Raw genomic sequence first — 24537 nt, 5'->3', positions numbered from 1 at the left:
GAGCTCCAAGATTGGGTCCATCACCAGCTACAGGAACACTCCTCTGCAGTCTGCCTGTGCTGAATAAATAGTGGAATGTTTTGTTAAAGATACCCTTGGTATTTCCTCACAGCTGAGAGCACCTTGCATGGAGCCTGGCTCAGGTCTGGGGATGTTTGATCTCAAGATAATCAGCTCAGCACATCAACAGGGCTAATTGAAGGTGTTAAGAGTGGCAGCACGCTCTGATAAATAGAATATTTTGAGTTAAGGAGTTGGTTTGAAGGTACTGCCCAAGTACTGCACTTGGGAAGATCCTCAGAGACAATGGGAATAAAAGGCTCTGGTCCAGAGCTGCATTTTCTGCTCTTACTCTTTCCTCTGCCTGTGAGAGATGTCTGCTCCACGTGTGCTGAGCAGGTTCAAAGCAGAGCCTGATGGACAGGTTGACAGACAGGTTACAGTGCTTACAACCTCCTACATGATCATGAAAAACAATATTTACACCTACAACCAGGGAAGGAAACGCAGACCACCCGTCAAGGAAAGCAAATTAATCAAGGGGCTCTTGCAAAGCTTTGAAATACCAGGTAGAGAACATTTTTTCCTGGTTGTGGAGTAATAATTTTGGAGGCCCTCGCCAAGCAGCACTTAAAGCCCTGCTGGAATGGGAGCAGTACATCGTTATCTTTATGATCCCAGTATTAATTTCATATTAGCAATGAAGTATTGCATATACCACAGATGCTTAAAAAGGATAATTGATCTGCTGTGAAAATGGAATCTTCTCACATACTTTTTTTTTTTGCTTTGCATAATGCTTCCTGAATGTGTGGTAGTTTGCAATTATTTCCCTGCTCTATGGTCTTTAGTTAAGGAATCTTGTCATTTCACCATTTCAATAACATATGGGCACAATAAATCTGATGGATAATGCAGTAGGGAAAATAATGCCAATCAAGGCAAGAATTTTATCGGTGATGTTATATGGGAGACCTGCCAAGAAAAGCAATCCTGTGCCCAGGGAGGTAGGAATTGTGTTCCATAACCTCTGCTATCATGAGTCTCTTGCTGCTTTCATTGCAAAGATAAGCTCGAAAATCTTGACCTCTGGGTGAATGATCCACCCATGTCCACCTGAATTTTCAGAGAGCCTGAAGCAGCAGCTCCATCCATGAGACATCCAAAGTCGTTACAATGTCAAAATAGTCAGAATTTAGATGTCATTAACCTTCAATGTTTCATCATATCTGTACTGGTGAAGCAGCATAATATGAAGGAGAAGAATCATTATATCATTAGAATCTTTTATTTATAAAATTCAAGCACTTTAAATGAAGTTTGTTTCAAAAAAAAAAAAAAAAATCAAGCTTTGTTTAGTTTTTATACACTATGTCCCAGAAAAGCATAAACTTTTAGATCTCAGGAAAGGCTGGGCTTTGTGACCACACCTATGAAGGATGGGTTATAGCAGATTTGGACTTTCAAAGAGATTTTGATATTTTGTAGATAATCAAGAAATTAATCAGAGCTTCAGACAGTGTAAATTTGGATGAGTTTCTTGAACTGGCTGACCAAGACTTACTAAAACCTGGTTTAGAATAGTTTTACATGGGGTTTTTTATATGTTAGGAAAATTGTATAAAACTAGAGGACTAGAAAAAACAAGAGCTGTCTGGTTATACAGAAGTGATAAGGAGTGTACTTTGTAAGGACAAATTATAATGCTCCTATCTTCAGGGAAATTCAATTTAATGGAAGTCATTCAAAGGAAAAGAATAAAATTTTTAAAAAACCAACACTCTACCAAAATTGTAATCAGGGACAGCTGAAGTAAAACATACATGGAAGTTATTAGGCTGTGTTAATAAAAGGAATAAAGATAGTATTGAAAGTAAGAAAAGGCTGCAACACAGAGAGGAGTCAGGGCTCTGCTTTGCTTACCACTAATGCTTTGGTGTCATAAACTTTGGGAATGGAATGTTCTTTGTTTGCCCTCATCAGTCTGAACGAACAGAATTAAAAAAAAGAAAAATAAACTCTTGAAAAGCAGTAATTCACTTTGTCCAAAATTAGGCATAGTGTCATAAAACCATAGAATGGTTTGGGTTGGAAAGGACCTTTTAAAAGTCCCTCAGTCCAACCCCCTGCCATGGCAGGGGCCCTTTCCACTAGACCAGGTCCCTCCAATCTCCATCCAACCTGGCCTTAAGGCATCAAGCTTTAGGATGTAGAAATTGCTCCCTGAGGTTACCTACATCTCTCCTGACTGTAGAGAGAGCCTGGGTAGGCTGGGCTGAACTATAAAGATCTTTCTGATGTGGCAGTGCTGTTTAATTCTTCACTGTAGACCTGGATGATGGGACAGAGTGCACCTGCAAGAAGGTTGAAGGTGACACAAATTTAAGAGGAGTGGTTGATAGACCGAGAGGTTGATTCTGCTGTTGCTCGGAGGGAACCAGACAGGCTGGAGAAATAAGCAGAAAAAAAGCTCCTCATGCTGCAGAAAGAAACATGCAAAGTCCTGCACTGGGAGAGGAATAATCCCATGCACAAGGACAGGCTGGGGCTCAGCTGCTGGGAGGAAGTTCTACAGAGAAGGATGTAAAGCTCCGGGTGGACACAAAGCGGATCCTGAGCCAGCAGAGTGCCCTTGCAGCGATGAAATCCAAAAGCATCATCAGCTGCATGAGGAAAAGCCTTGGCAGCAGGTCAAGGGAGGTGATAATTCCTCTTTCTCAGCCCTGGAGTGCTGGGTCCAGTGCTGAGAGCACGAACGCAGTGGGTTCTGTGAGGAGCCACAAAGATTGTTAAGGAATTAGAACAAGACACTCAGAGACCTATGGCTGTTCAGCCTGGAGGAGAGAAGGTTTGGGGGGGTCTTATCAGTGTGTAGAAATACCCGATGAGAGGGTGCAAAGGAGATGGACCCAGGCTCTTCTCTGTGCTGACAAAAGGCAACAAGCACAGACAGACATACAGGAAATTCAGCTGTAAGGTAACTATTATTGCTAGAATGGTCAAATACTAAAGCAGGTTGATCAGGGAAATTGTTGAGACTCAACTTTTGAGATATTCAGAGATTGAACTGGGTTTTGAATAACCTGCTATATGTGACCCTGCTCAACATGATAAAGCCAAGCAGCAACAGCAAACAGCATACAGAAAACAGCTGCTTCTTCTTCTGTATGCTCTATATTAACAGGGGAGTTGGACTAGACAATCTCCAGAGGTCCATCCAACCCCCAGTTCTGTGAATCCTCTTCAGCAGTTATTCTTCTTGCAAAAGCACGTTGCTTTGATTTATTTCCCAAAAAAGTCCTCATGGAAGTAAATGAAATCAATAATCCTACTTCATGTAGAAATATTTGGACACCTAAGCCCTCATTTGCGTATGGGAGTCTCAGCATCCACAGTTTACCATTTCCTACTTTTGTAATCACACCTTTATCTTCACTTCTAGAAAGGGAGTTCTGGTAAAATTCACAGGTGTTTTCTGAGTTTTATGCAAGGAAAAAATATCAAAAGCCTGTTCCTCCAGAAAGTAAAAGGATTATTACTGAGTATTGCTAACAGATTTATATTCATTAACACTGAAAAGCCTAAGCCAGGCAGCAGTTGAATGTATTTCTTTCAACTATTTCCATGCAAAATTGTTCTTAGTGCTGTATCAGCTCCCTTTTAAATTTTGTTTTCTCAAGCAACAATTTTCCTGCACAGTGAAAACACTGGATACCAGCAGTCTGCCTGAATGTACCTGTCATGAATGGGTATTTTTCAGCCTATGATTCCCACATCAGCTCACGTGTTAGAACAACAGCCAGCCTGCATCCATCCTTGTGGACCATCCTGTGAAAAAATTCCACATTGTTTGTTGACAACTCTTTCAGGCAACGGTGTGGGATTTCTGAGGCCCTTGAGACATTCATGTGCAGCTGAAAAGGGTTTTGTCCTTTCTAGCAGTAAATCCTTTCTGAAAATCCACCTCTTAGACCTCCTGATGTAATGACCCTTTGAATTCTGTTTTGTCATTGACAACAGACTTGGTGAGTGGGAACAAGGACTTGAGGGACTTTCCCAGTTAAGTACATAAAGGGAGAATAAAAGTCTCCTTGGTTTGTAAAAGAAAGCAGAGTCAGACCCTCAGCTGCTGTGATCTGTGAAGAAACTTTAATTTCAGCAAATTTAGAAAGCAGGTAAACAAAACCAACCCAAAATATTTAAACTTGAAGAATTAATAACTACTCTGTTAAAGATAGTGGAAAGATCATGATGTTCTTTTTTTTTTTGTCTTAATAGGGTTGCTCTTTGTGGAGTTCTTTCCATGGAAAACTTTAGAACTCTTGCTGTCTCATATTCAATTACATCTTCTTTTAGCTTTTCTGTTGCCTTAAATACATCAGCATCAATTTATTGACATCTTAAACAATCAAATTCCTTCTCATTCCTTTGTGGTAGGTTAAACTTTGCTGGTTTGGGTTTCATATTGCTGATCCATATATTTCAGACTGGAGGTGGGATTGTTCTGTCCAAATTTAGATATCCACAATGTAGATGCCAACAAACGAGCTGGCTGTTCAGAATTCCTTTACATTCTGGGAGACAAACTGAAAGTTTAAAGTAGATGGGTAAAATAGGTCAGACAAAACGCTTTCTTCACGTCTGCTTCTCCCTGTTGGTATAAAAAGAGACTTGATGATGAGCTCATGTGAGAGGATGTATCTCCCAGGTTTCTAAAATTAGGAGATGTGTCCTAGGTCAATGAGGGGTTGATTTCCCAACTCTGCTTATTGCTGGCAAGCAGGAACTTGAGGAAGGGGCAGCATGCCCTGTAATATAAATGATGGAGCTGGAATACCACATTTGGGAACTTACAGGAGGGAGATTATGAAATGCAATGGGTTTTGCACCTTTGTGTTGAGAGCCTAAAGATAGAACAATATCAGGTGTGTAATGAAAGGTGGTCCAGCCCTCAGGAGAGCTCCTAAGCTGGTCAGAGGGCAGGAACACCTCTCCTATGAATTCAGGCTGGGAGCTGGGACTGTTCATCCTGGAGAAGAGAAGGCTCCAGGGAGACCTTAGGGCAACCCTGCAGTGCCTAAAGGGGGATTAAAAGAAGGCTGGAGAGGGACTCTTCATGTAGTGAAAGTCCAAGGGAAAATGGCCTTAAATTGAAGGAGGGTAGGTTGAGATTAGATTTTAGGAAGAAATTCTTCACTGTGAGGTTGGTGAGACACTGGAACAGGTTGCCCAGAGAAGCTGTGGACTGACAATCCCTGGAGGTGTCCAAGGTCAGAAATCTGCTCTCTAGTGGAAGGTGTCCCTGTCCATGGCTTGGAATGATGATCTTTAAGGTCTCTTCCAACCCAAGCCATTCTAGGATTTTATGATAATTACCTGTTCATATATTTTGCACCCCATAATTCTCCACCCATGTTTATTCTTCATAGGGAAACGTTCTTCATATCTCTAAGTGTTGGAATAACTGTGCATGGAGTGGTTGACTTCCCTGAAATGTATTCAATCTGCAAAAGCTCAATTTCTCCTGCACATTGTCAGAAGCTTTCAGATTTCCACACTTGTGCAGTAGCTTGGTCATGGGGCAGGAAGAGGATGTGGTGGGAGGCCCTGACTGGACACTGAAGGGAGGTGAATTAAGTAATGAATTCCCATTTGATCATCACTGGTCTAAACCACTGCGGGCCAGCTTTGAAATGTGTTGGTTTCCTTTCAAACCACTGGCATACGTCCCAGAGGACCACAACAAGGAGCCCAGCAGGTCAGGTGGTTTCTTTTGGGTGAGATCTCAGTAAGAGCTCATAACTACCTTGGAAAGCCGCAAAAAATCCTCTTTCATTCATCCAAAAAAAATTCCTCCGTTTCATTCATCCAGTGGGTGCATTCTGAGGTGTTGTATAACAGTTTTACCCGTTATTTGATATGGTGACTTCTTATCCTTTTGAGCAGTGATTTATTCCCTTTTTTATGCCTCCCTGGGAGCAGTCCCATTGTACCTGGAAAGGACTCACTGTGTGCTTTTATTCATTCGTGACATCAGATTGTGCACTTGACACTTGTGGGCTTCTCATGGAGGAATTGTCCTCCCCAGCCTCCAGAGTCCCTTTTCTAGGTGGAGAAAGAAATGGGCACTTGCAGAAGAACAAATTTTGCCAGAGCTTTCCCAACCTGCCCTTGAAGCAACTCAGATACTTTCACAAAGAATCTACTGTGGCACTGAAAGTGTTTCCAGTGGACAAATGAATTCACCTTCAGAGGGGATGAATTATTTTCTTGTCATTATGTAACCAAAACAAAGTTGTTGGTTTTTTTTTTTTTCTTCCTGTATTTCAGCCATGCTTGAAATAAACCCCTGAAACCCATTCTATGTTAGGAACAATCAGCTGAGTTTCAGATTCCCAGACACTTCAACAGCCCTTCTGTTTCACCAGAGATAATTGAAGATTATTTTGAGGAACTGTTTAACCATAACTGAAAGGTGCAACCCCTCTGTTATTGGCTATTCTGACTTCACTAATTTTAATTACAGTGGCAGATGCAGATAAAACAACAACATGAAGCATCAGTAATGAAATTACAGGATTTATCTACCAGTGATATCAGAAGAAAGTATGATCATTCAAGCTTCCCTTCCAAATGCAATACTGATATATTATTTATTTTTCTCAGTACTGAGTGGTCGTGCTTTATCAGCATTGCCTATGTTTTTTCTAAAAGTTTATTTTTCTAGTATAATATGGGTGATAGTACTTATCTGGGAGATAGCTGGGCTTTAATTGGTAATAGAGAGAACTACCCTTTAATTGATAATAGAGCTAAGTAGCTTTTAGTAATAGGTGGACTCTGAATATATGTGTAACTTACCTGCCAGGAACAGCTAAACAATAGAAAAGGTTCAGCTGCAGGTCCAGGGCAGAAGTTCTGGGAGCTGTTATTCCCTAATAAACACTCCAGTCTCTGTGGATGACATGAAGGCCTCAGCCCAGTATTTGGTGCAGGTTTCCATGACTACTTTGAAGGGAAAAAAATTAAGTAGATTCTTTTCTTTTCCCTGCAATATGTGGAAGAAAAGCCATGAAATGGTGTGCAGAGGTTCTTGTCTCTTTAGAAGCTCCTTTGAATCTCAAGACGAGACAGAAAACACCCACCCTCCACTTTTCAAACCTAGGGAATACCAGGTTAAAGTGAAAAGAGAGTCTTGTAAAGGTTACCACTTTCCCCCAGGGTATTTTTATTTACCCATCTTCTAGTCAGGCATCTCCCACCCTTCCCCTGCATTTAATCATTTCCTGATGAATTACAGGGACAGAATGAAAGGATAGAATTCAACCTCCACACCCCTCTCTGGCTTTTCTGGACTGAGCTGCACGCAGGAGTGCAAATGATCAGGAAATAATTTCAAATCCAGTGGCTGCTAATGCGTCTGTCTGGTTTTGTCGTGCTTCTGTTAATGGCATTCCAAGTCCTCACGGCTGAATGTCACCAGGGATGTTTGCTGTCCTCCTCAGCTGAGATCTTATCAATTGCTCATTATTTGATAAACCATCAGAAGTACAGTTAAGTAATTAAATTCCATGCCAGAACAGAGCGTGAGTGACTGATCAAGTGAGGATGGAAGAAAACAGATCAGTTCAGAGTGAATTTCATGAATCATTGTTCTCCCAAAATTTAGAGAGGGATTAATTTTCCTGTTTTATTTTTTAATTGAAAGACTCTCCTTTCTAAATGCTGATGTCCTGGCAGCGTGTTGCAGTCAGTATAAAACTTGGGTGTCCCTTGGTTCTAAAAGTTCTTTCACAAAACAGTCCTTTACAAATCAAAGTAGGATAATGAGAAATAAATCCAAATCTTGAAACACCTTCCCCCCAGTCCTCAATTCTTTCTGGGCAGAGACCAAGCAGTGTAGGTCACAGATATGGATGACATTGTTGTCCATGTAAGTCAATCCTGATTATGTCCTGGATGAATTCTTTAGCCTGAGACTCAATTCATTCCTTTGCCCCTCTACTGCCAAGTTCTCAGAAAGGTTCTTAACAAGCTTATTAACAGGTTATTAACAAGTCTGGTAATGGATTTTGTTATCTGGACAAACTATTTTGGGAACCAGACAACCTCTAAAAAGCCCTGGACAGTTTTGCTTTTAAGACACTACTGAAAATCAGGAAGGGCAAACCACAAAATCAGAGATGAAGCAGACAGGTCCTTTTTCTTCACAATAATCCACCCTTCCTTCTCCCCTGGGTGCAGTTTAGGTCTTTGCAGCTACAGAACCTGTTCCAGTATTTCTTTGACACAAGTTACTGATCATACAGACAAGTCCTTTGCCTTTAAATTAGATATCCAAGACCATCTTTAAAATCTGCAAAAGCCTGTTTGATCTCTAATAAGTGCAACTCGCAGTTCAAGTGTTGGATTCTCTGTTTTCTTTCCATTTCTCTTTCATTCTCTCCGTGGTTTCCATATTTATAATAATTTTCCTCTTTTTCTGCAGAGATCTGAGCCTTGACGTGAAGACCTCAGCCAGAATACCTGCAGAGAGCCTGTGCTTCAGCCCTAATCACAGTGTTAACGAGCAAAACTTGTGCAAAATTGAGAAGATGGCCATCAACTGGAAGATCTGCTTCTTCAGCCTCGTATTGCTTCCTATGGTAAGGAAAAATAGGTTTATTTCTATTGTTCTGATATAAATATATGTTCTCAAGGCCAGCACTAGCCAAGAGGGAAGGATCTGCTCTTGACACTGATTCTGGGTTTTTCTGGGTGGTCTCATGGTTTGGGTTCAGACTTTTCCAGCCTCCTTTGTTAATGAATTAGGACTGTGATCACTGCTCATCCTGAGAAGGGCATGTCCATCCCTGGAGGGAATTCCTTCACTGTTTCTATCCGAAATTCAAAATAAAATGAAGTAATAATTAAAAAAAAAAAAAAAAAGAAAAAAAAGGGGGTCTCCTGTTTCAAATCCATTGGTTTAAGAATATTTTTTTCCAGACAGAGGGGTTAAAATTAGAGATTCACTTCATGCCCCCTGTGAAACCTAAACCTTGAGATATTCCAGGCAGTGCTTTTGCAGGCCTCCATTTTCAGAGGAGCAATTTTAGGAAACAATACAAATGGGCCCCTAAAGATCCCAAAGGCACTTAAAGTAATTCATCATCTTTCTGAAGATATTCGACTCTTTATGAAGATGACAGGGATTAATTTTCCCCACAAGTCTTTACTTACTAAACAATGTGCTCTCCCATTAATAACTCAGTTTTAGCATAGCTGGGGATTGTAGCTCTCCCTCTCCATTGTCCCTGCACACAGTGACTGGATCTCTCCTCACATAACAGCCATAAAACCACTGAACATAGATTTTTTTTTTTCCTTTTGTAGCTGTGAGGAATTGTCCACAAGCCCTGCAATAACCTCTTGTTGCATTTCAGCACAATTCTGTGTTAAACCATTGATCACAAATTTGCTTTTCAGCCCTTCTCCAGGAGCACTGCTCACAGGGATTCAGTTACAAATAGCACCAGGATTTAAGTCCTGCAGCTCATTCCCATTAAGAGCCTTCTACTACTTCCATGCAAATGCTTTACATTGCTTAATACACATATATGTTCATGTTACTATGCCTTAATAACCAAGTATCTGAGAGAATTCGTGACATTTAGTTGGTTTTATTTTTAAATGACAGCTATTTAATGTGCTGGTGGTGTGACCAGAGCATCTTTCAGCAGTTTTTGCAGAGTTTTTTGCTCTTGTGAATCGATTTTGTGGTCTGTCTTCTCCAATGCATAGCAGGCAGCACACAGAACTTGTCTTGACTTTGGCACACAAAAATACATTTTCTTTCCGTTTGGCTCTTGTTTAGAGTCCATTTCACTGCACATCTGAAATGTGGCATAATTCAGCTAAATTCTAAAGCATTGGGTTGGCACTGGTACCATGCTTGTGTTCATCCAGATAATACAGTCCTTTACATACAAATATCTGGTCTTGGAATTTTTATCTAGAGCATGGCTCCTGTGAGTATTCCTTAGATTTCCTGGTCAGATAGAAATGATTACTTAATAAAAACTGACTGTGTTTAATTTTTATAATGTATCTCTAAAATTACTACAGTAAACTTCCTCTAAGCTAATGGGGAGGGAGAAAATCCCCAGACTTAATCTGATTTAGGCTCTGATGTTCATGTGAGATTCCTGACTGTAAAAGGAGTTTAGCTCAAATTCAGATGCTGTTTTTTTGGACACAGAAGTTCTGGTGACATGGATCCATCCTGCCCTGGGAGAAACTGGAAAGCTGAATTCCTGGCCATGCAAGCATATTTTCCAGACTGCAACCAAAATAATTAAATGAATCAAAAGATAAAAGGCATTTTTGTTAAATGGCCAACAACCTTCAATATTTCAAGATTTTAGGTGCTCAGCTTGAGACCTTCAAAAGGTGTCTTGTTATTTAGAGGTGAACAGTTTTTAATTAAGGGAAATAAATGAACAAATCCCTTGAGTTCTCAGATGGGTGACCTTCCTGGCAGATGGAGAAGGACAGCAAATTCCCAATTGCTCACGTTTCAGGACATAGCTGTGGTTGCTGAGCTGGATAATTAGTGATCAGCTCCAGCTTGTGGAAAGAACAGTTCTTAATGAAATACCAAATAACAAACCAGAGCTAGTAAGAAGAAACCTGCTTTTTATTTGCTGCTTCTGCAAAGTTTGTGATCTTTTTTTATGAATATAAGATTTTACTGCAGTCTTTTGCAGGAATCCAGATATTAAAGTTAACCATTTAACACACGTGAATTTGTGGTTTTTGCACACACAGAGCCCACCACAGAGATTATACAACAATTTCTGTATATTATTAATTTCTTATTAAATCCCTACAGTCCTTTTCACAGACCAAATTTCAGGAATGATATAATGGTATTCATGGTTCTTCCCTTGCTGCAATTCTTTTGCAGTGCTTGTGGTAACACATTTCTCTCCACTGGGGCACACCCTTTCCCTTCAAACCATCTCTAGTGCGCTGTGCTGGTGACCTCAAATTGGCACTTTCCTGTCATGCAGATTTTCCAATTTTCTAGCAAGGGAGTGGATGTGACTTTAAAAAAGAAGAGTAATTGAAAGTCATCCTAGACTCCAGAAAGTTCCTGGAAAAAACTGGGTTGATATTGCTTTCCTCTAAGCACAGCTGGTGCTGTTCAGGAAATCTCCAGTCACTCCCAAGGAGAGCTCCTGGACTCAGGAGTCAGGATAGATCCCATTTTCCTCAGAGTGGCTGTATGAGCTCCTGGATCTTCACACCTGCTTGGATGTGTAGTTTTTGGCTCCACCAATAGTCAGACCCATTTTAGCCACAAAAGCCCCCAAACTGACGTCCACATCCATGAACAGACCAAGAAAAGGCAAAAAAAGAGAACCAAGTATGAATGGGAAATTCCAGCTGGCTTCAAGTATAGGCTCTGACCAGACAACAAGAAGAGAATATGCTAAGAAATAACTAGAAATTAGCATTTTAAGCCAGTTCTAACTGTCAGAGTCAAGGGTGATTCAGTTTTTCATGTGTTCAGCAGCTGCTCTGCATTAACCAAACCTATGAACCACTTGGGACTGAAGGCACCATGATGCCTGCAAGGCCCTTAGAGGAATTCTTGAGCTTTATTTTTTTCCCCCATTTTAAGTGCTTTCCTAGATTTAAATGCCTGTGTTGCTCTTTTAGCTGGTTTTAACCCACTTCTTTCAGCTGGCTCACCTCCCCTCAGTCATTCCCATTCTTTGCTTTGGATTAAAGCTCTGAACAATCTGGGATAGTGGAAGGAGTCCCTGCCCATGGCAGGGCTTGGAACTGGATGGTCTTTGAGGTCCCTTCCAACCCCAACCATTCTAAAAAGTGAAAAGTGAATTCACTTTCACTGTCATTTTGACTGACTTCACATTCCATGCATCTGTGATAGCGCTGGGTTATGTTTTGGGGTTTTTTAATTGGAAAATATTAACAAAAGTCATCATAAAATTATGGAGGAGAAAGGATCCTAAACCATTGTTCCTTTGTCTGGTTCCAAATGTACTTGAGAAACAATGAGTTTCATGACTCACAAAGTTGGCTTGGTGTATGAACTGAATTCTAAATGTAACTGCAATGCAGGTGTTCTAAGTGTCTGGAATAATTCAATCAGATGTATTTCTTCACCTAATACTTGGAATTTCTTGTGGGTACATATTTAATATTGCTAAGCTTAAATGTTTCCAGTGGGAGAATATTCTGTGTAATGTTTGAGTAGCTGGGAAGAATGTTACTGTCTCCTTTAAAATAAAAGAGAAATGTGGAAAAGGGAAGGTGTAAGTGAAGCCTCTTGTACAGCAACCCTGAAGTGTGATCCCTGAGTGAGAGTCAGATGGGCAAATACAGATTTGGATGTACTGGCAGCACCTCACAGAGCAGAGATTGGATCTGATCTGGATCTGATAATGTTTAAGCAATTTGTGAAGAGGTGAGGATAGAAACTGAAGTGTTTGCTCAGCCCCTGTTTGCTGAGAGGGGTAGTACCTCTCAATCTTCCCAGGGTGTGTGTAGGCTACAGAGCAGAGAACTCTCTGTATGCTCTATTATTCATCCCTGGCTGTCACTTCCAGTGCCAGGCTACCTTCAAATAGAATCATCTACGTTCCAGCCTCTGTTATTTTTTAAAAGATGAGACACAGTGTATTCAGACACAATATTCTACTAGTTTCTCTCCCAGCTTGGAGTGTTTTTAAGTGCAGCCCAAATGTGAGGCTCCTCAGGCACGAACATAAACGGTTGGGTTGGTTCCTGCTCTTTAAGCAAACTATTCTTTCCATTCCAGGGCTTAATGAGAGAGCTTTTAATGAGCTTACCTGCCTGGTGATTTGTAGTATCTCATAACCCTGTTAGAGAAGTCAAGCTCTCTGTAGGACTGCAGGTTTCTCTAGCACAGTGCACAGTTGCACGGGACTTCCCTGTTATTTATGGAATGAAAATATAAATATGTACAAACACAGCCAGGGAGCTGCTGGGAATGTTCTCCACAGGAGACAAAGACTCAGCTTACCAAGGCATTAATGCTGCTGTAGCTTTTCCCTTTTAATAGGAGGAGTTGGTGCTGGGGGCAAGCAGCAGAAAATAGCAACCTCTTAAAAGCCTTGTTTAAAATAGAAAAACAAAGTCCTGGGATGTGTAATACTGGGTAGAGCAGTTTCAAAGAGCAGGCTCAGAATTCTGGTATCACAAAAAAATCATCTGAGAAGAGCAGTTTGGCAAAAGCACAGAGGCCTTGATACCAACCAACTTCAAGCACCTTTCTGAGGCACAAAAATTAGGATTTCAAGTTCCAGATGTTCATTATGCTGTCACTTAGGTGGGATAGGGACTTACAGAGAGTGCCAGAGTGAGAGTTCTCTCAGGGTGAGGTCTCCACCTGAGATTTCTCTAAGTCTCTGGGGTTTTTTTCTGAGAAAACTCAACGTGTTTGCACTCCTGCAGGTGGTGGGAGCCCTGGATATTGTGTTGGTTGCTCTGTCTGGTGCACTGGCTCTTGTAACCTCACCTGGGCACTTCAGGTGCCAATAAGAGTTATTGCAGGACCTAAAGAAAGACATCTGATTAAAACATTTTTCATAGAATTATAGAATGATTTTGGACCTTAAAGGTCAGGTAATGTCAACCCCCCCTGCCCTGAGCAGGGACCCCTCCCACTAGACCAGGATTTTCAGGGCCCAGTCCAACCTGGTCTTGAAGCTTTTTAAGCTTATTAAGCTGATTTGCACAAAAGATAAATGACAGGGGAGAAAAAAAATTCTAAAAATACACATATTCTACCAAAATGTGGTTCACAACACTGTGAGCAAACACAGGGATCTACCACAACTTTCCTTTAGACAGACAAGAAATCCCAGTCTTAGAAATGCAAGGCAGCAGGTAACAAACCAAAAAATAGTTGCCCTATATTACATTAATGTCTTCACTTTTTTGCCCTCTGGAAGTAGCAATAATTTCTGTGACAGGCAAATAAAATGATGACAACACTGATATAAGGACATTCATGTGATTTTTTTTTTCTGTGCTGGTTTTGAGTTCATGAGCTTGCAGGAGGGTGGGATGAGCAGTCAAACAACAAACTGGGCATTAGGAGGAGTTCCTAAAAAGGAGCCTGTAAAAAAAAAAAAAAAAAAAAAAAAGTAAAATCAGAATCAGTGGTTTTTCTTGTTGCTCAGCTGTTAATATCCAGCTCCTGGAGGGATATTTTTCAAGTCTCTAGTAAGAATGTTGCTTGCCTGCAACTCCTTGGGTTTGCTGAGTGTGCAGCCCAGGAGGATTTCCTGTGCAGGCAGCTTGAGGGGAGAGCTGTGATGCAGAACCAAAGCTGCATGGAGAGGAGGGGGAAATGGAAGCAAAAGAGCAGGAAGAAAGGACAAAAATATGAAAAAATCACGTTTACAGCACTAGTCCTCTATTAGGGATTTGGTCTCTTGTATTCCCACCTGCCCCTCTCAGCCAGGCTTGCAATAAAGGGTTTTTTCCCAATGTGGGAAATGAGCTCTGCTGCTTCTCAGAGTGGATGTGTGTCCTGTGGCAGGGACTGGGCCCTGCCTGGGGATCAGGGAGTGCTGCTCGAGCCTTCCTGGGGGAGCAGAGGGGTCAAACTCTCCAGACCAAACTTCCAGAGGTGTCCTGAGCACAGCTGTGGGGTCGGGAAGTTGATGCAAGGCAGAGCCTGCCGGGCTTGAGGGGGCTTCCAGGGCTTCTTTTCCAAAGCCATGACAATGTGGCTGTTTAACCAAAATCTGTGAGGCCTGTTAGAAAGAACTGCCAGCCCGAAAGCCCAAGTGTTGCTGTCACTGCAAGGGCACAGAACCCAGCTCCACAAACCCCTCTCTGTTTCCCTGGGCAAGGGGTGAATTGCTCACTCCAGAGTGACTTATGCTCCTGCAAAGGAAGTTGTGTTTCTCTCAGGTCTATTTTCCCCATGGAAATGACTTGGAAGTGCAGATTTTGAAGATATGGATCCTGTCTCTACTAAAATCTGATGATCTCTGTGATACATTTATTTCATGGCAGTTTTCCCTTAAAGGACAACATGAATGAATCAGTGCTGCTTCTGTACTTCCCTGTGCATGTTCTGCACCTAAATAAGTCAGGAAATTTACTTAGAGCAGTAATTAGCCACCTAAATGCTGGATGTCTGGATTAGAATCAGAGAATCACAGAATGGTTTAGGTTGGAAGGGACCTTAAAGATCATCCAGTCCCACCCCCTGCCATGGGCAGGGACACCTTCCACTATCCCAGATTTCTCCAAGCCCCATCCAACCTGGCCTTGGACACTTCCAGGGATCCAGGGGCAGCCACAGCTTCTCTGGGCACCCTGTGCCAGGGCCTCAGATTAAGATATTTATCTATATTAATAGATAATCATGATTCTTCTCTACTCAGTGTCGAGGGACAAACACCTTTAGATACTGGTATAACCCATCCTAAAATCCCCCTAATGCTCTCTTTACTGCAGGGCCCTCAAAACCTACCTTAGACTAGACTTTGGTTTCTTTAGTTTTTTGAAACCTCATTTTTATTGAGCATTTATAAATGTTATGTGCATCATGAATAGATGACAGTAACTCACCCTTTTGCCCAATTGATTGTCTTATATTTTCAGTATCTTGTGACTCATCTTGGTAGGGTGGTTTGTGAGGTTATCCCAAATGTTGTTTACCACTGCTGCTTCCTGGAACACATTTTTAAAATTGAATACTAAATGTGTGTTCTTGTATGGGTGAGGGTAAATGCCATTGGATCTTTGTGTCTGGAGTAAAGAAAAATGGCAAATGCATCCATTAAATAATTCAGATTATAAAATTAAATACTTCATTTTAAAAAAAACACCCCAAACCCAAAGAAGATCTATTTTGAACAGAACAGGGAAAATGTTTTCCCCAGAGAACAACATTTTAAAAATATTTTGTAGTGCTTTCATAGAATTATTATTTCCAGTAGAGTTCAAAGAATCCAGTCTGAACTTCAACCACTTTTCCCCCCTTTTTTTTCTGAATCAATTTTTTCTTCAGACAAGAAACAATATGGAAATGAACACTTTTTAAAACTCCTCAGCTCTTTTAAAAAGAAACAAATGCCAGTTGCTTGTGGATTTTTTTTTTTTTTAATTTTTTGGCTATCAATATGGTTTAGACTGTAAATCCAATCAACATGTTGAGGGAAAATAGTCTCAAGGAACATCTTTTGGCCAGATTTAATGTGTGCTGGGGAATTTGATGCTTTCCCAACCTTTGGACGTGTTCAGTGCCTGACCTCACTGTTCCAGCCTCCTTTATATCTGGATTTCTATTGAGGATTTCAGAGTGATAAAGGGTTTCACTGTTCCTGCCCTTCCCAATAACACATTTCTGCAGTTTCTTGCTCAGTGGGCTTCTTTTGGAGTGCAAACTTCTCTAAGAGAGTATTAATTCCCTAAGAGCTTTAGACAGAACAAAACACTTTATCTGCTGTGTCCTCTTTTCCAATGATTTTGGCCCCACAGGCTCTCTCCAGCTCAGAATCTGTGACCAAAATGTGTCATCCAGGGGTTATTTAGGCTAAATCCAGGCTTTGCTTTGGTTTGAAGACACCTGAAACAGTTTGTCAACAATTTCACCTACTGATATTTGCACATTTGGGAAGGGGCAGTCCAGGGATTTTAATTTGGTTTTAATTATTCTTCCCTGAGAGCCACATCTGAACATGTTTGCTATTTGCCATAAAACTATTTCAGACCTTTACTTTCTGCTTTCTTCTTTGCTGAGGGCTTTCAAGATAACAGATAATGCAAAATGTAGATTGGATAGGATTCGAGATCTGCTAAAGCTCAAGGGTAGAATGTTGTTTTCACTTCCTCTGAGATATTAAAATGTTCTTTTTCCTGCTGCCCTCTGGCTGAGCTGGTTTTAGTTATTAGATCTCTGTTAGCCAGTTATGATAATTTGCTCCATTACTTAAAAAACATACAACAAATGGCAAATCAGCACTGCAATAGAAATTAAATTCTCATGTAGTTTCAACCTAAGTCCATTTTAGTAGCTCTTCCAGCAAAACAGATATGCAAAATCTAAACCTTTTGGGCATCATATGGTGTTTATTGTGTCTGAACTAATGCAGGTGAACAAACTGCATCTCATTTAAAATGACTATTGACTCTCACTGTGTATTTTCAGTTTAAAAGGTTTGCCCCCCAAAATGATGAACTTACTGTTCATCCCATAAGTGGCTGTAGCTGTAGGCATTCCCAGGAACACTTCATTTGCAGAGCAGCTGTGGGAGAGCCAGGAATTTTGTGCAGACAGGCAGCATCGGTGGGAATGGATTGAAAGATGCTGAAGGGCTTTTAAAACCCTAAGGAAAGCAGAGTAATATGATCACATATATGCAGATATATTTATCTTTCTATTCCTCCATGTCATCTGCGTACCCTTAAAACCTGAATGCTGTTGGTTGATTCAGCTGAATTTGACAGAACATCATTCTCAGAAAAATCAATTTTCTAACAGTTTTGTGAAGACATTTAGGCAGAGACTTTTTTCTTAATTCCAAACAGAAAGATAAATTTCACAATAAACAATAAACTTGTTAGACAGAAGAGTATCCAAACTCATCTTAGGACTAGGGTTAATGGCTTTAAACTGAAAGAGGAGAGATTTAGATGGGATATTAGGAGGAAATTGTTCCCTGTGAGGGTGGGGAGGCCCTGGCACAGGGTGCCCAGAGAAGCTGTGGCTGCCCCTGGATCCCTGGAAGTGTCCAAGGCCAGGCTGGATGGGGCTTGGAGCAGCCTGGGCTAGTGGAAGGTGTCAGGGTTGGAACTGGATGGTCTTTAAGGTCCCTTCCATCCCAAACCATTCTGGGATTCTGTGATCTGGGAGACACTGCTCCATGTGACCAATGGCTCGGGACTTGTGCTGCTGTTTAAAGAACACAACAAATTTATTTTAATTTTTGTAATCTAACAGCTAATTCAGGTGTCTGGCACTTCAGGATGACTGGCAATTAAAGCAGTAACCCAAACCATGAGAGCTTGAAGGTCAATGTTCTTATTGACCCCTTTTGGTGCTTGATTTGAGCAATTCTGCAGTTCATTGCTACTCAGTTCCCTGTGTCAGAGGCCAGCAGCACTGCCCTGTCCCTGAAAGGTGTGGAAAGAGGAATCCACTGGATGCCAAGGTGTGCTTGAGCCTTAGTGGAGGTGCCAAGGGTAGATGTGTGACATACAAGGAGTTTGATCTCTCAGCACTGTGGAGAAGCACATCCTGCCTGGAGATCTGTGCAGGGGTGAGGAGCTCTGGCTGACACTTGGCTTTCAGACATTCTGAGCTTTATATCTTCAGCTATCCTGAAATAAAAATAAAAGGAATGTTGTGTTGTATATTCCATCTCTTTTGCAGCTCAGACCATTGAAAAATTTCATCACTTGGATCTGAGTGAAACGGGACCTCAGGTCATTAATTCATTGCACTGAAGTGATGATCAAACATCTCTATTTTTCTGCCTTTTCCCTCACACTTCTTTGTACCTGGGCTGGTATCTAAATTATTTTCACCCTCAAAATCCATATCCATGGATAGCACATGGCAGAGCATCTGGGGACACCCTGGGTGTTGTTGCAAAGCAGTGCCTTCATTTTGCATTGATTTACATTTCCCTTCTCCACAGCAGTTTATTTATTCGATTAATCCACCTATTTGCTGGTTCTATTTTAATATTCAAGGAATTTTTTTTTTCTGTGAATTAAAGCAGTAGATGGGGACAAAAAATAATAAAGTTTTATTTTCCGTTGGTTTTCACACTGTAACCTACTGGTTGCAACATTAATTGTGCAGCTATTGAATTTAGAGAATACAAAGACAGAGATTAAACTTCTTTTCCCTTTTGTATCCCTGGATTTTTCCCACAGCTCTGTTAACAAAATCCAAAATGCCACCTTGTGAATGGCAATCAGTATTTTAGGGGTGGCTCATCTTGCACTGAGGTCAGCTCCCACTGCACAGTGCTGCTGCAAAGGGCAGCTCTGGGATGTTGAGCAATGTGCAGTGGCAGTTCTCCAGCTGTGCTCATGGATCTGGGAAAAAAACCAAACACCAACCAGCTGCAGAAGCTGGCAGAAGCCGTTGTAAAATAACTCTTAAAACTGGGGAAGAATTAAATCCTATTTAATGTATTGCAAGGAAGAAAAAAGGAGAGTTTGACAGGCATGTGTATGAATAACATTAATCTAGAGAAAACTCTGTTTTCTCTAGTACTGTTTTTTGGCATTTTGGGACTTTTTTTTTATTATTCAGAGCTTTGTGATTTTTTTCCACGTGTGAAAACGTGAAATATTTATCTCTTATCAAAGGTGTAATGTAGAAATTCTGAACTCAGTAATCTTGAGGATCAAATAAATGAGTTAGCATATTTGAATCACCCAGAATAATCCATGAGGGACAATATAAAAGAGGTTTCACCAGTTTTGCTTTCACATCTTTGTTTAGCTGAAGTATGACAGTAATTTGCTCTCCTGGCAGAGGAATCCCTGCTCTATTTCTCTCTTCAGCATGTATTATACAGAGAATTTTTACATGTGTTAATGTTTGCTTCTGAGAGCAGGGAAATCAAAGCAGCCAAAATAGCTGCTCCCATTTCTGATCCTGTCATTCTCCCTGGAACATTAAACTTTTTTCTTTCTGTTAACTTCAATCTGAATAAATTAGAACATTACCACGATTTAACATTACCATTTCAAGGGCTTTGGAACTATATTCTTTTTTCTTTAATGAGTGGAGAAAAAATGCTCTGCGTGTCTTTATTCCATTGTACATGTCTGGCTCTAGATGGACAATAGTCTAGTCAGAGAATCACAGAATCATGGAATGGTTTGGGATGGAAGGGACCTTAAAGCCCATCCAGTGCCACCCCTCCCATGGGCAGGGACACCTTCCACCATCCCAGGCTGCTCCAAGCTCCATCCAGCCTGGCCTTGGACACTTCCAGGGATGTGGCAGCCACAGCTTCTCTGGGCACCCTGTGCCAGGGCCTCCCCACCCTCACAGGGAACAATTTCTTCCCAATATCCCATCCATCCCTGCACTCTTTCAGCTTAAAACCGTTCCTGCATCCCTCCATCCCTTGTCCCAAGTCTCTCTCCAGCTCTCCTGGAGCCCCTTTAGGCACTGGAAAGGGCTCAAATATCTCCTTGAAGCCTTCTCTTCTCCAGGTGAACACCCCCAGCTCTCTCAGCCTGTGCCTAGACTCCCTGGGAAGTAAAATTAAAGTACATGGTGGAACTGAGTTTCTTTTGTAACTGGAAATTCACCAGCACAAGAGAAATTAGCACCTGGACGTGAGCAGGAAGGTGAAAATGAAGCTGTTAAAGGTCAATAACTGAGAAATTCTGGGCACTTCAGGTCCTGGGCAGGCATTTATTGGGGATATCCAGCTGAAACTGAGCAACAACCTCTTCTGAGGTTTTGGTTTACTAAGAAAAAGACACAGGTATGAACTCGTGGCTGCCCTGCCAGCCAGGGAAGGTGTTCTGAGGTTGGGTTGCACTTCTTGTGAGGCTCTCAGCAGCCACCACTGAGAAAGAGGCAAAATTTGGCTTGTGCTGCTGGGGTGGATAAAACATCAAGACATGAAGGCATGTGGACATCAGGGATGGCTGAGGATTGCAGAACCACTGTCAGTGAGGTTATGATGTGGTTGGAATGTCAGGAAAAGTTTCTTCCACCTGAGGTTTGTCTGGCGCTGGAACAGGTTTCCCAGGGAAGTGGTCGTGGCACCAAGCCTGACAGAGCTCAGTGAACACTTGGACAATTCTCTCTCACCTGGTGGGATTTTTGGGGCGTTCTGTGCAGGTCCTTGATGGTCCTTGTGAGTCCCTTGCAACTGAGCATGTTCTGTAATTCCATGTCACAGATGAAGTAGTATCCAGCATTTTCAAGCTCAAATACATAAGATTGGGCTCTTAGTCAACAGTCAAGGACCCCATTAATATGACATGCATGAAAACCCCAGCAGAACTCTCACCTCTTTCCCCAGGGTGCCAAGTTATTGACACTTCTACACCTTTAGCACATTAAATTGGGGAAGAGATGCTTGAATGTATCAGCTAGCACTTCTTATCTGTAAAGTAGAGCTGTAACCATTTATACTTCGGCTCTAAGGCCTTTTTTTTTTTCTTTTTCCTTTTCTTGAAAAAGAAAAATTGTCTCTTGTTGAAGTATGCAAAAGGATCTGAGTCTCAAAGCCTGGGCATTGCAGTCAGCTGGGAACAGCACAGCTGAGGCATCTGCTACCCTGGGAGAGAGCCCCTGTGCTACCAGTTCTGCATCCACAATGTCCCTGTACCTGCCAACACTTCAGAAATGCCTTTTTATGAACTTTTTATTAAATGCAGATTAACTGCTGCACCTTGTTGGAGCTGAGAACAACAGGACTTGCACTGCCAGGTTGATAAAATCCACCCCGAATCTGTCCTTATTTAGTGATGTGTCCCTTTTCTGAGGAAATTTCTGTGTAGCACAAAAGGCAGAACATGCTGGAGCAGAATCTGGGTCATGACAAGGCTCTGACAGCGAGACCTGTGGCTTATCTGTCAGGGTTTGAAATGCATCCAAGCCCTGCTGGTTTGTTTGGAATGAAGTCACCCTTTAAGGGGGAGATCTGTTGGTAACAGAAGACCATCTCAGTCCCTGCATGTCGTCCCTCCTTAAATCAAACCCTACCCCACAGTGAAATAAGAGTAAAAGAGAGATTTGAGGGCGGGTATGCAATCTGGCACTGGGTTTTGTTGGTTTAAGTTTGTTTTCTAGTAATTCTGCAGTGATATTTCGTAAGACATTTCTGAACTTTTTGAAACCTCCTAGAGGTTCAGCTCAGGAAATGTTGTGTGGTCACTGGTAGGATTTTCTAAGAATGTCTCATGAGCAGTGCATGTATGATAAATTCATTTTTGCACACATTTTATGCTCCTATCCTGATGCCACATGAAGCAAAGCCTTTGGATAAGGACTCACACACGGATAGGAAATGCACTTCTTGCAGGATTAAGTAGCAAGTTGCATTTTTACATCATGGTTCATAAGCACTTCGAGTTAAGAGTTTACAATGGCAGAGTATTCTTGATACAGCAATAATAAATAATGATATTGATACATAGAATGTTAGGAAAGGGGGAAAAAAAAGCCAGGAAAAAATTTGGAAAGGAGAACGAGGAAGCTGGATGTGTAACACACCTGCAGCAAGAACTGCTCTCAACTATGTTGTTCCATTCTAGTCCAAATTTTTACATAGTAGGTTACCCTTCCAAAATCTCAACTTTTGGGGATCCCATTCCCTAGAAATGTGAAAAAAAAAAAAAAAATTAAAAATCGGTAGTGTTCAGGGTCGGCTTCAACCAGGGAAGGTTTTCCAGGGTGTAGGAAGGCTCCAGCTGTTAGCAGGAAACATTTCTGGATATTCTGCCCTGGGTGTAATTTGGACCAGAGGTTTCATCTGGGTTTTTTTTTCTGGTCATGTCCTGGTTCCATCTCTGCTCTCCTCCTGTATCTGCTCTTCCTAACTCCTCACAGAATGGATTGAGGTGGATGTGTCTGAATTTTTCAAAATGTGTAAAAAGAAAACCCCTCTAATTGTCACACCTTGTCCGAGATGTTCTGGCATTCAGTTCTTGTGATTGAAGAAAGGAGCTGGGTGTGACTGTGTTTCGCTGTCTCTCAAGCTCCTGTGAAGATGTCAGTAATTAATTACTGCTTATTTTGGGGTTTTTGTGGCTAATACACAGATCCCTGCTGGCTGTGAGTCTGGGCCTCTCTTTTATGGCATCTCTGAAAGAATTTTGTGGTTTTATTGTTCCTTTGCAACATCAGGCATGGGGACTTGAGGTCCAAAGCTATTTTCCATCACCTTCATTGCATGTCTTTGAGAGGGGCACATTTGTGCTGCAGCCAGATCACAAGGCATAATCCTAGTCCAGAGCTGCATGTTCTCAGGCTCTGAAAATATAACATATATAAAATATAAATAATATGACTATAATATAGGTTATAGGGTTAAAAACAAAAGCCAAATCTCCAACTGAAAGTCATTATTTGTTAATCTGCATTAATGGAGAAATTAAAACATTAAATGAGACAAACACTATAAAACAGGTAATGTGTCTTCCTACATTCAGTGGTGTCCAGGGCATCATTAAATGTCATTAAATTGTCATTTTTAAGCATAAGCAAATGCCCAAGACAGAGATGCTACGTGTGGTTAAACAACTATGAATTACAAACATACCAAATCCCTTCTGCTGCATCAGTGGGGGAATTGTGTTGGTGGAACTGATCACTCCTCTGGCAGGGATTTATCTACCCAAGGCTTGGTTGTTCACTGTCAGGACATCACTGTGTACCACCAGAGATTTTATTTCCTGAGAACTGCATTGAGAAGTTTCTGTTCAAGAGTTGTTTCCAGATATTTGAATGCGGGTGATCAGCCATGTATGTGAGAAATGAGACAACTCTTAGTTAAAAATTAAAACAATTTATTAAAAACGGAAAAATTGAAAAATTACAGAAATTAGAAAAATATAAAAATTTGGGATCCTAGTGGCTCAGGAGGTATGCCCCAGGAGCGCAGGGATTCGAGATCTTCAGGCTTAGACAGCACTGGACCTCAGGTAGAGAAAAAAAAGGGCTTGCAGTACTAGGCTGGTCAAAAAAAATATATTTCTAAAGGCTCCTTAAAAGGAGTAGGTTTCTCCAGCACTGAACCGAGCATCCTGGAGGGGAAGAGGAAATGAGAGGGGGTGTGTCTTTCTCTTGCTTGTTTTTTTTATAGCCTTTGCTCCGCCCACAGCCCGCCCCTTTGGTTCAAGGTGATTGGTATTTTCCCTTTGACAGATTATCTCTGTCCACCAATGGCTCATCCTTGTCAGGGGGGTGGTATTAGTTGAGATAAGGGTCATTAAAATTCAGGTTGCCATGGAGCTTACAGGGTAATGGCTGTGGGGGCTGGGCTGTTTGTTGGAACTGGGGTTTTGAAATCTGCCTTGGAACCAAAGTACAAGTAAAAACACCTAAAAAAAGTACTAAAATACATCCAACATCTTAAAACACTTGTAAAAGTATACAGTAAACACAGGAAAGATAACTCTTATGGTGTACAAGTGATTAATGTTTGAAAAGGGATTTTAACTGGGGAACTTTTAACTGGGGATTTTTTACTGGGAAGGGTGCAAATGAACAGCTTTGAACAAGTGAAAACCATAATAATAAAACTTGATTTGTGTACCTGGGCTGATGGGTTAATTTTAACATTCAATTTAAAAATATTTAACTCAAAATTAATTAAAGCACTTAATATGCAAAGACCAAGCACAAATAGGGATTTCATGTATGACAATGTACACAGCACTTCTGCTGGCCTGTACAGCCTGGGGGTGCTGAAGGTGAACAAATAAGGCACAGATAAGAGTTTCCAAGAAGGAGGATGGGGATGGGGTTCCCCAGTGCTGGATCTGCTGCCCCTC

At 41.3% G+C, this 24537-nt stretch overlaps 1 protein-coding gene across 5 annotated transcripts in view; it reads left to right on the top strand.

Moving 5' to 3' along the window:
* Nucleotides 1-24537, top strand: part of LOC138106162 (pituitary adenylate cyclase-activating polypeptide type I receptor) — a 142596-nt gene that overhangs the window by 26206 nt on the left and 91853 nt on the right. For all 5 annotated transcript variants that reach the window (XM_069006289.1, XM_069006291.1, XM_069006292.1 and 2 more), the window contains one exon: nt 8489-8645. In XM_069006289.1, coding sequence (XP_068862390.1) covers nt 8595-8645 — 51 coding nt within the window. In that variant the 5' untranslated portion in view covers nt 8489-8594. The remainder of the gene's footprint in view (nt 1-8488; nt 8646-24537) is intronic.

Source organism: Aphelocoma coerulescens, chromosome 2 (assembly GCF_041296385.1).
Source record: "Aphelocoma coerulescens isolate FSJ_1873_10779 chromosome 2, UR_Acoe_1.0, whole genome shotgun sequence".
Taxonomy (NCBI): Eukaryota; Metazoa; Chordata; class Aves; order Passeriformes; family Corvidae; genus Aphelocoma; species Aphelocoma coerulescens.
This window is presented reverse-complemented; position numbering and strand designations above follow the sequence as displayed.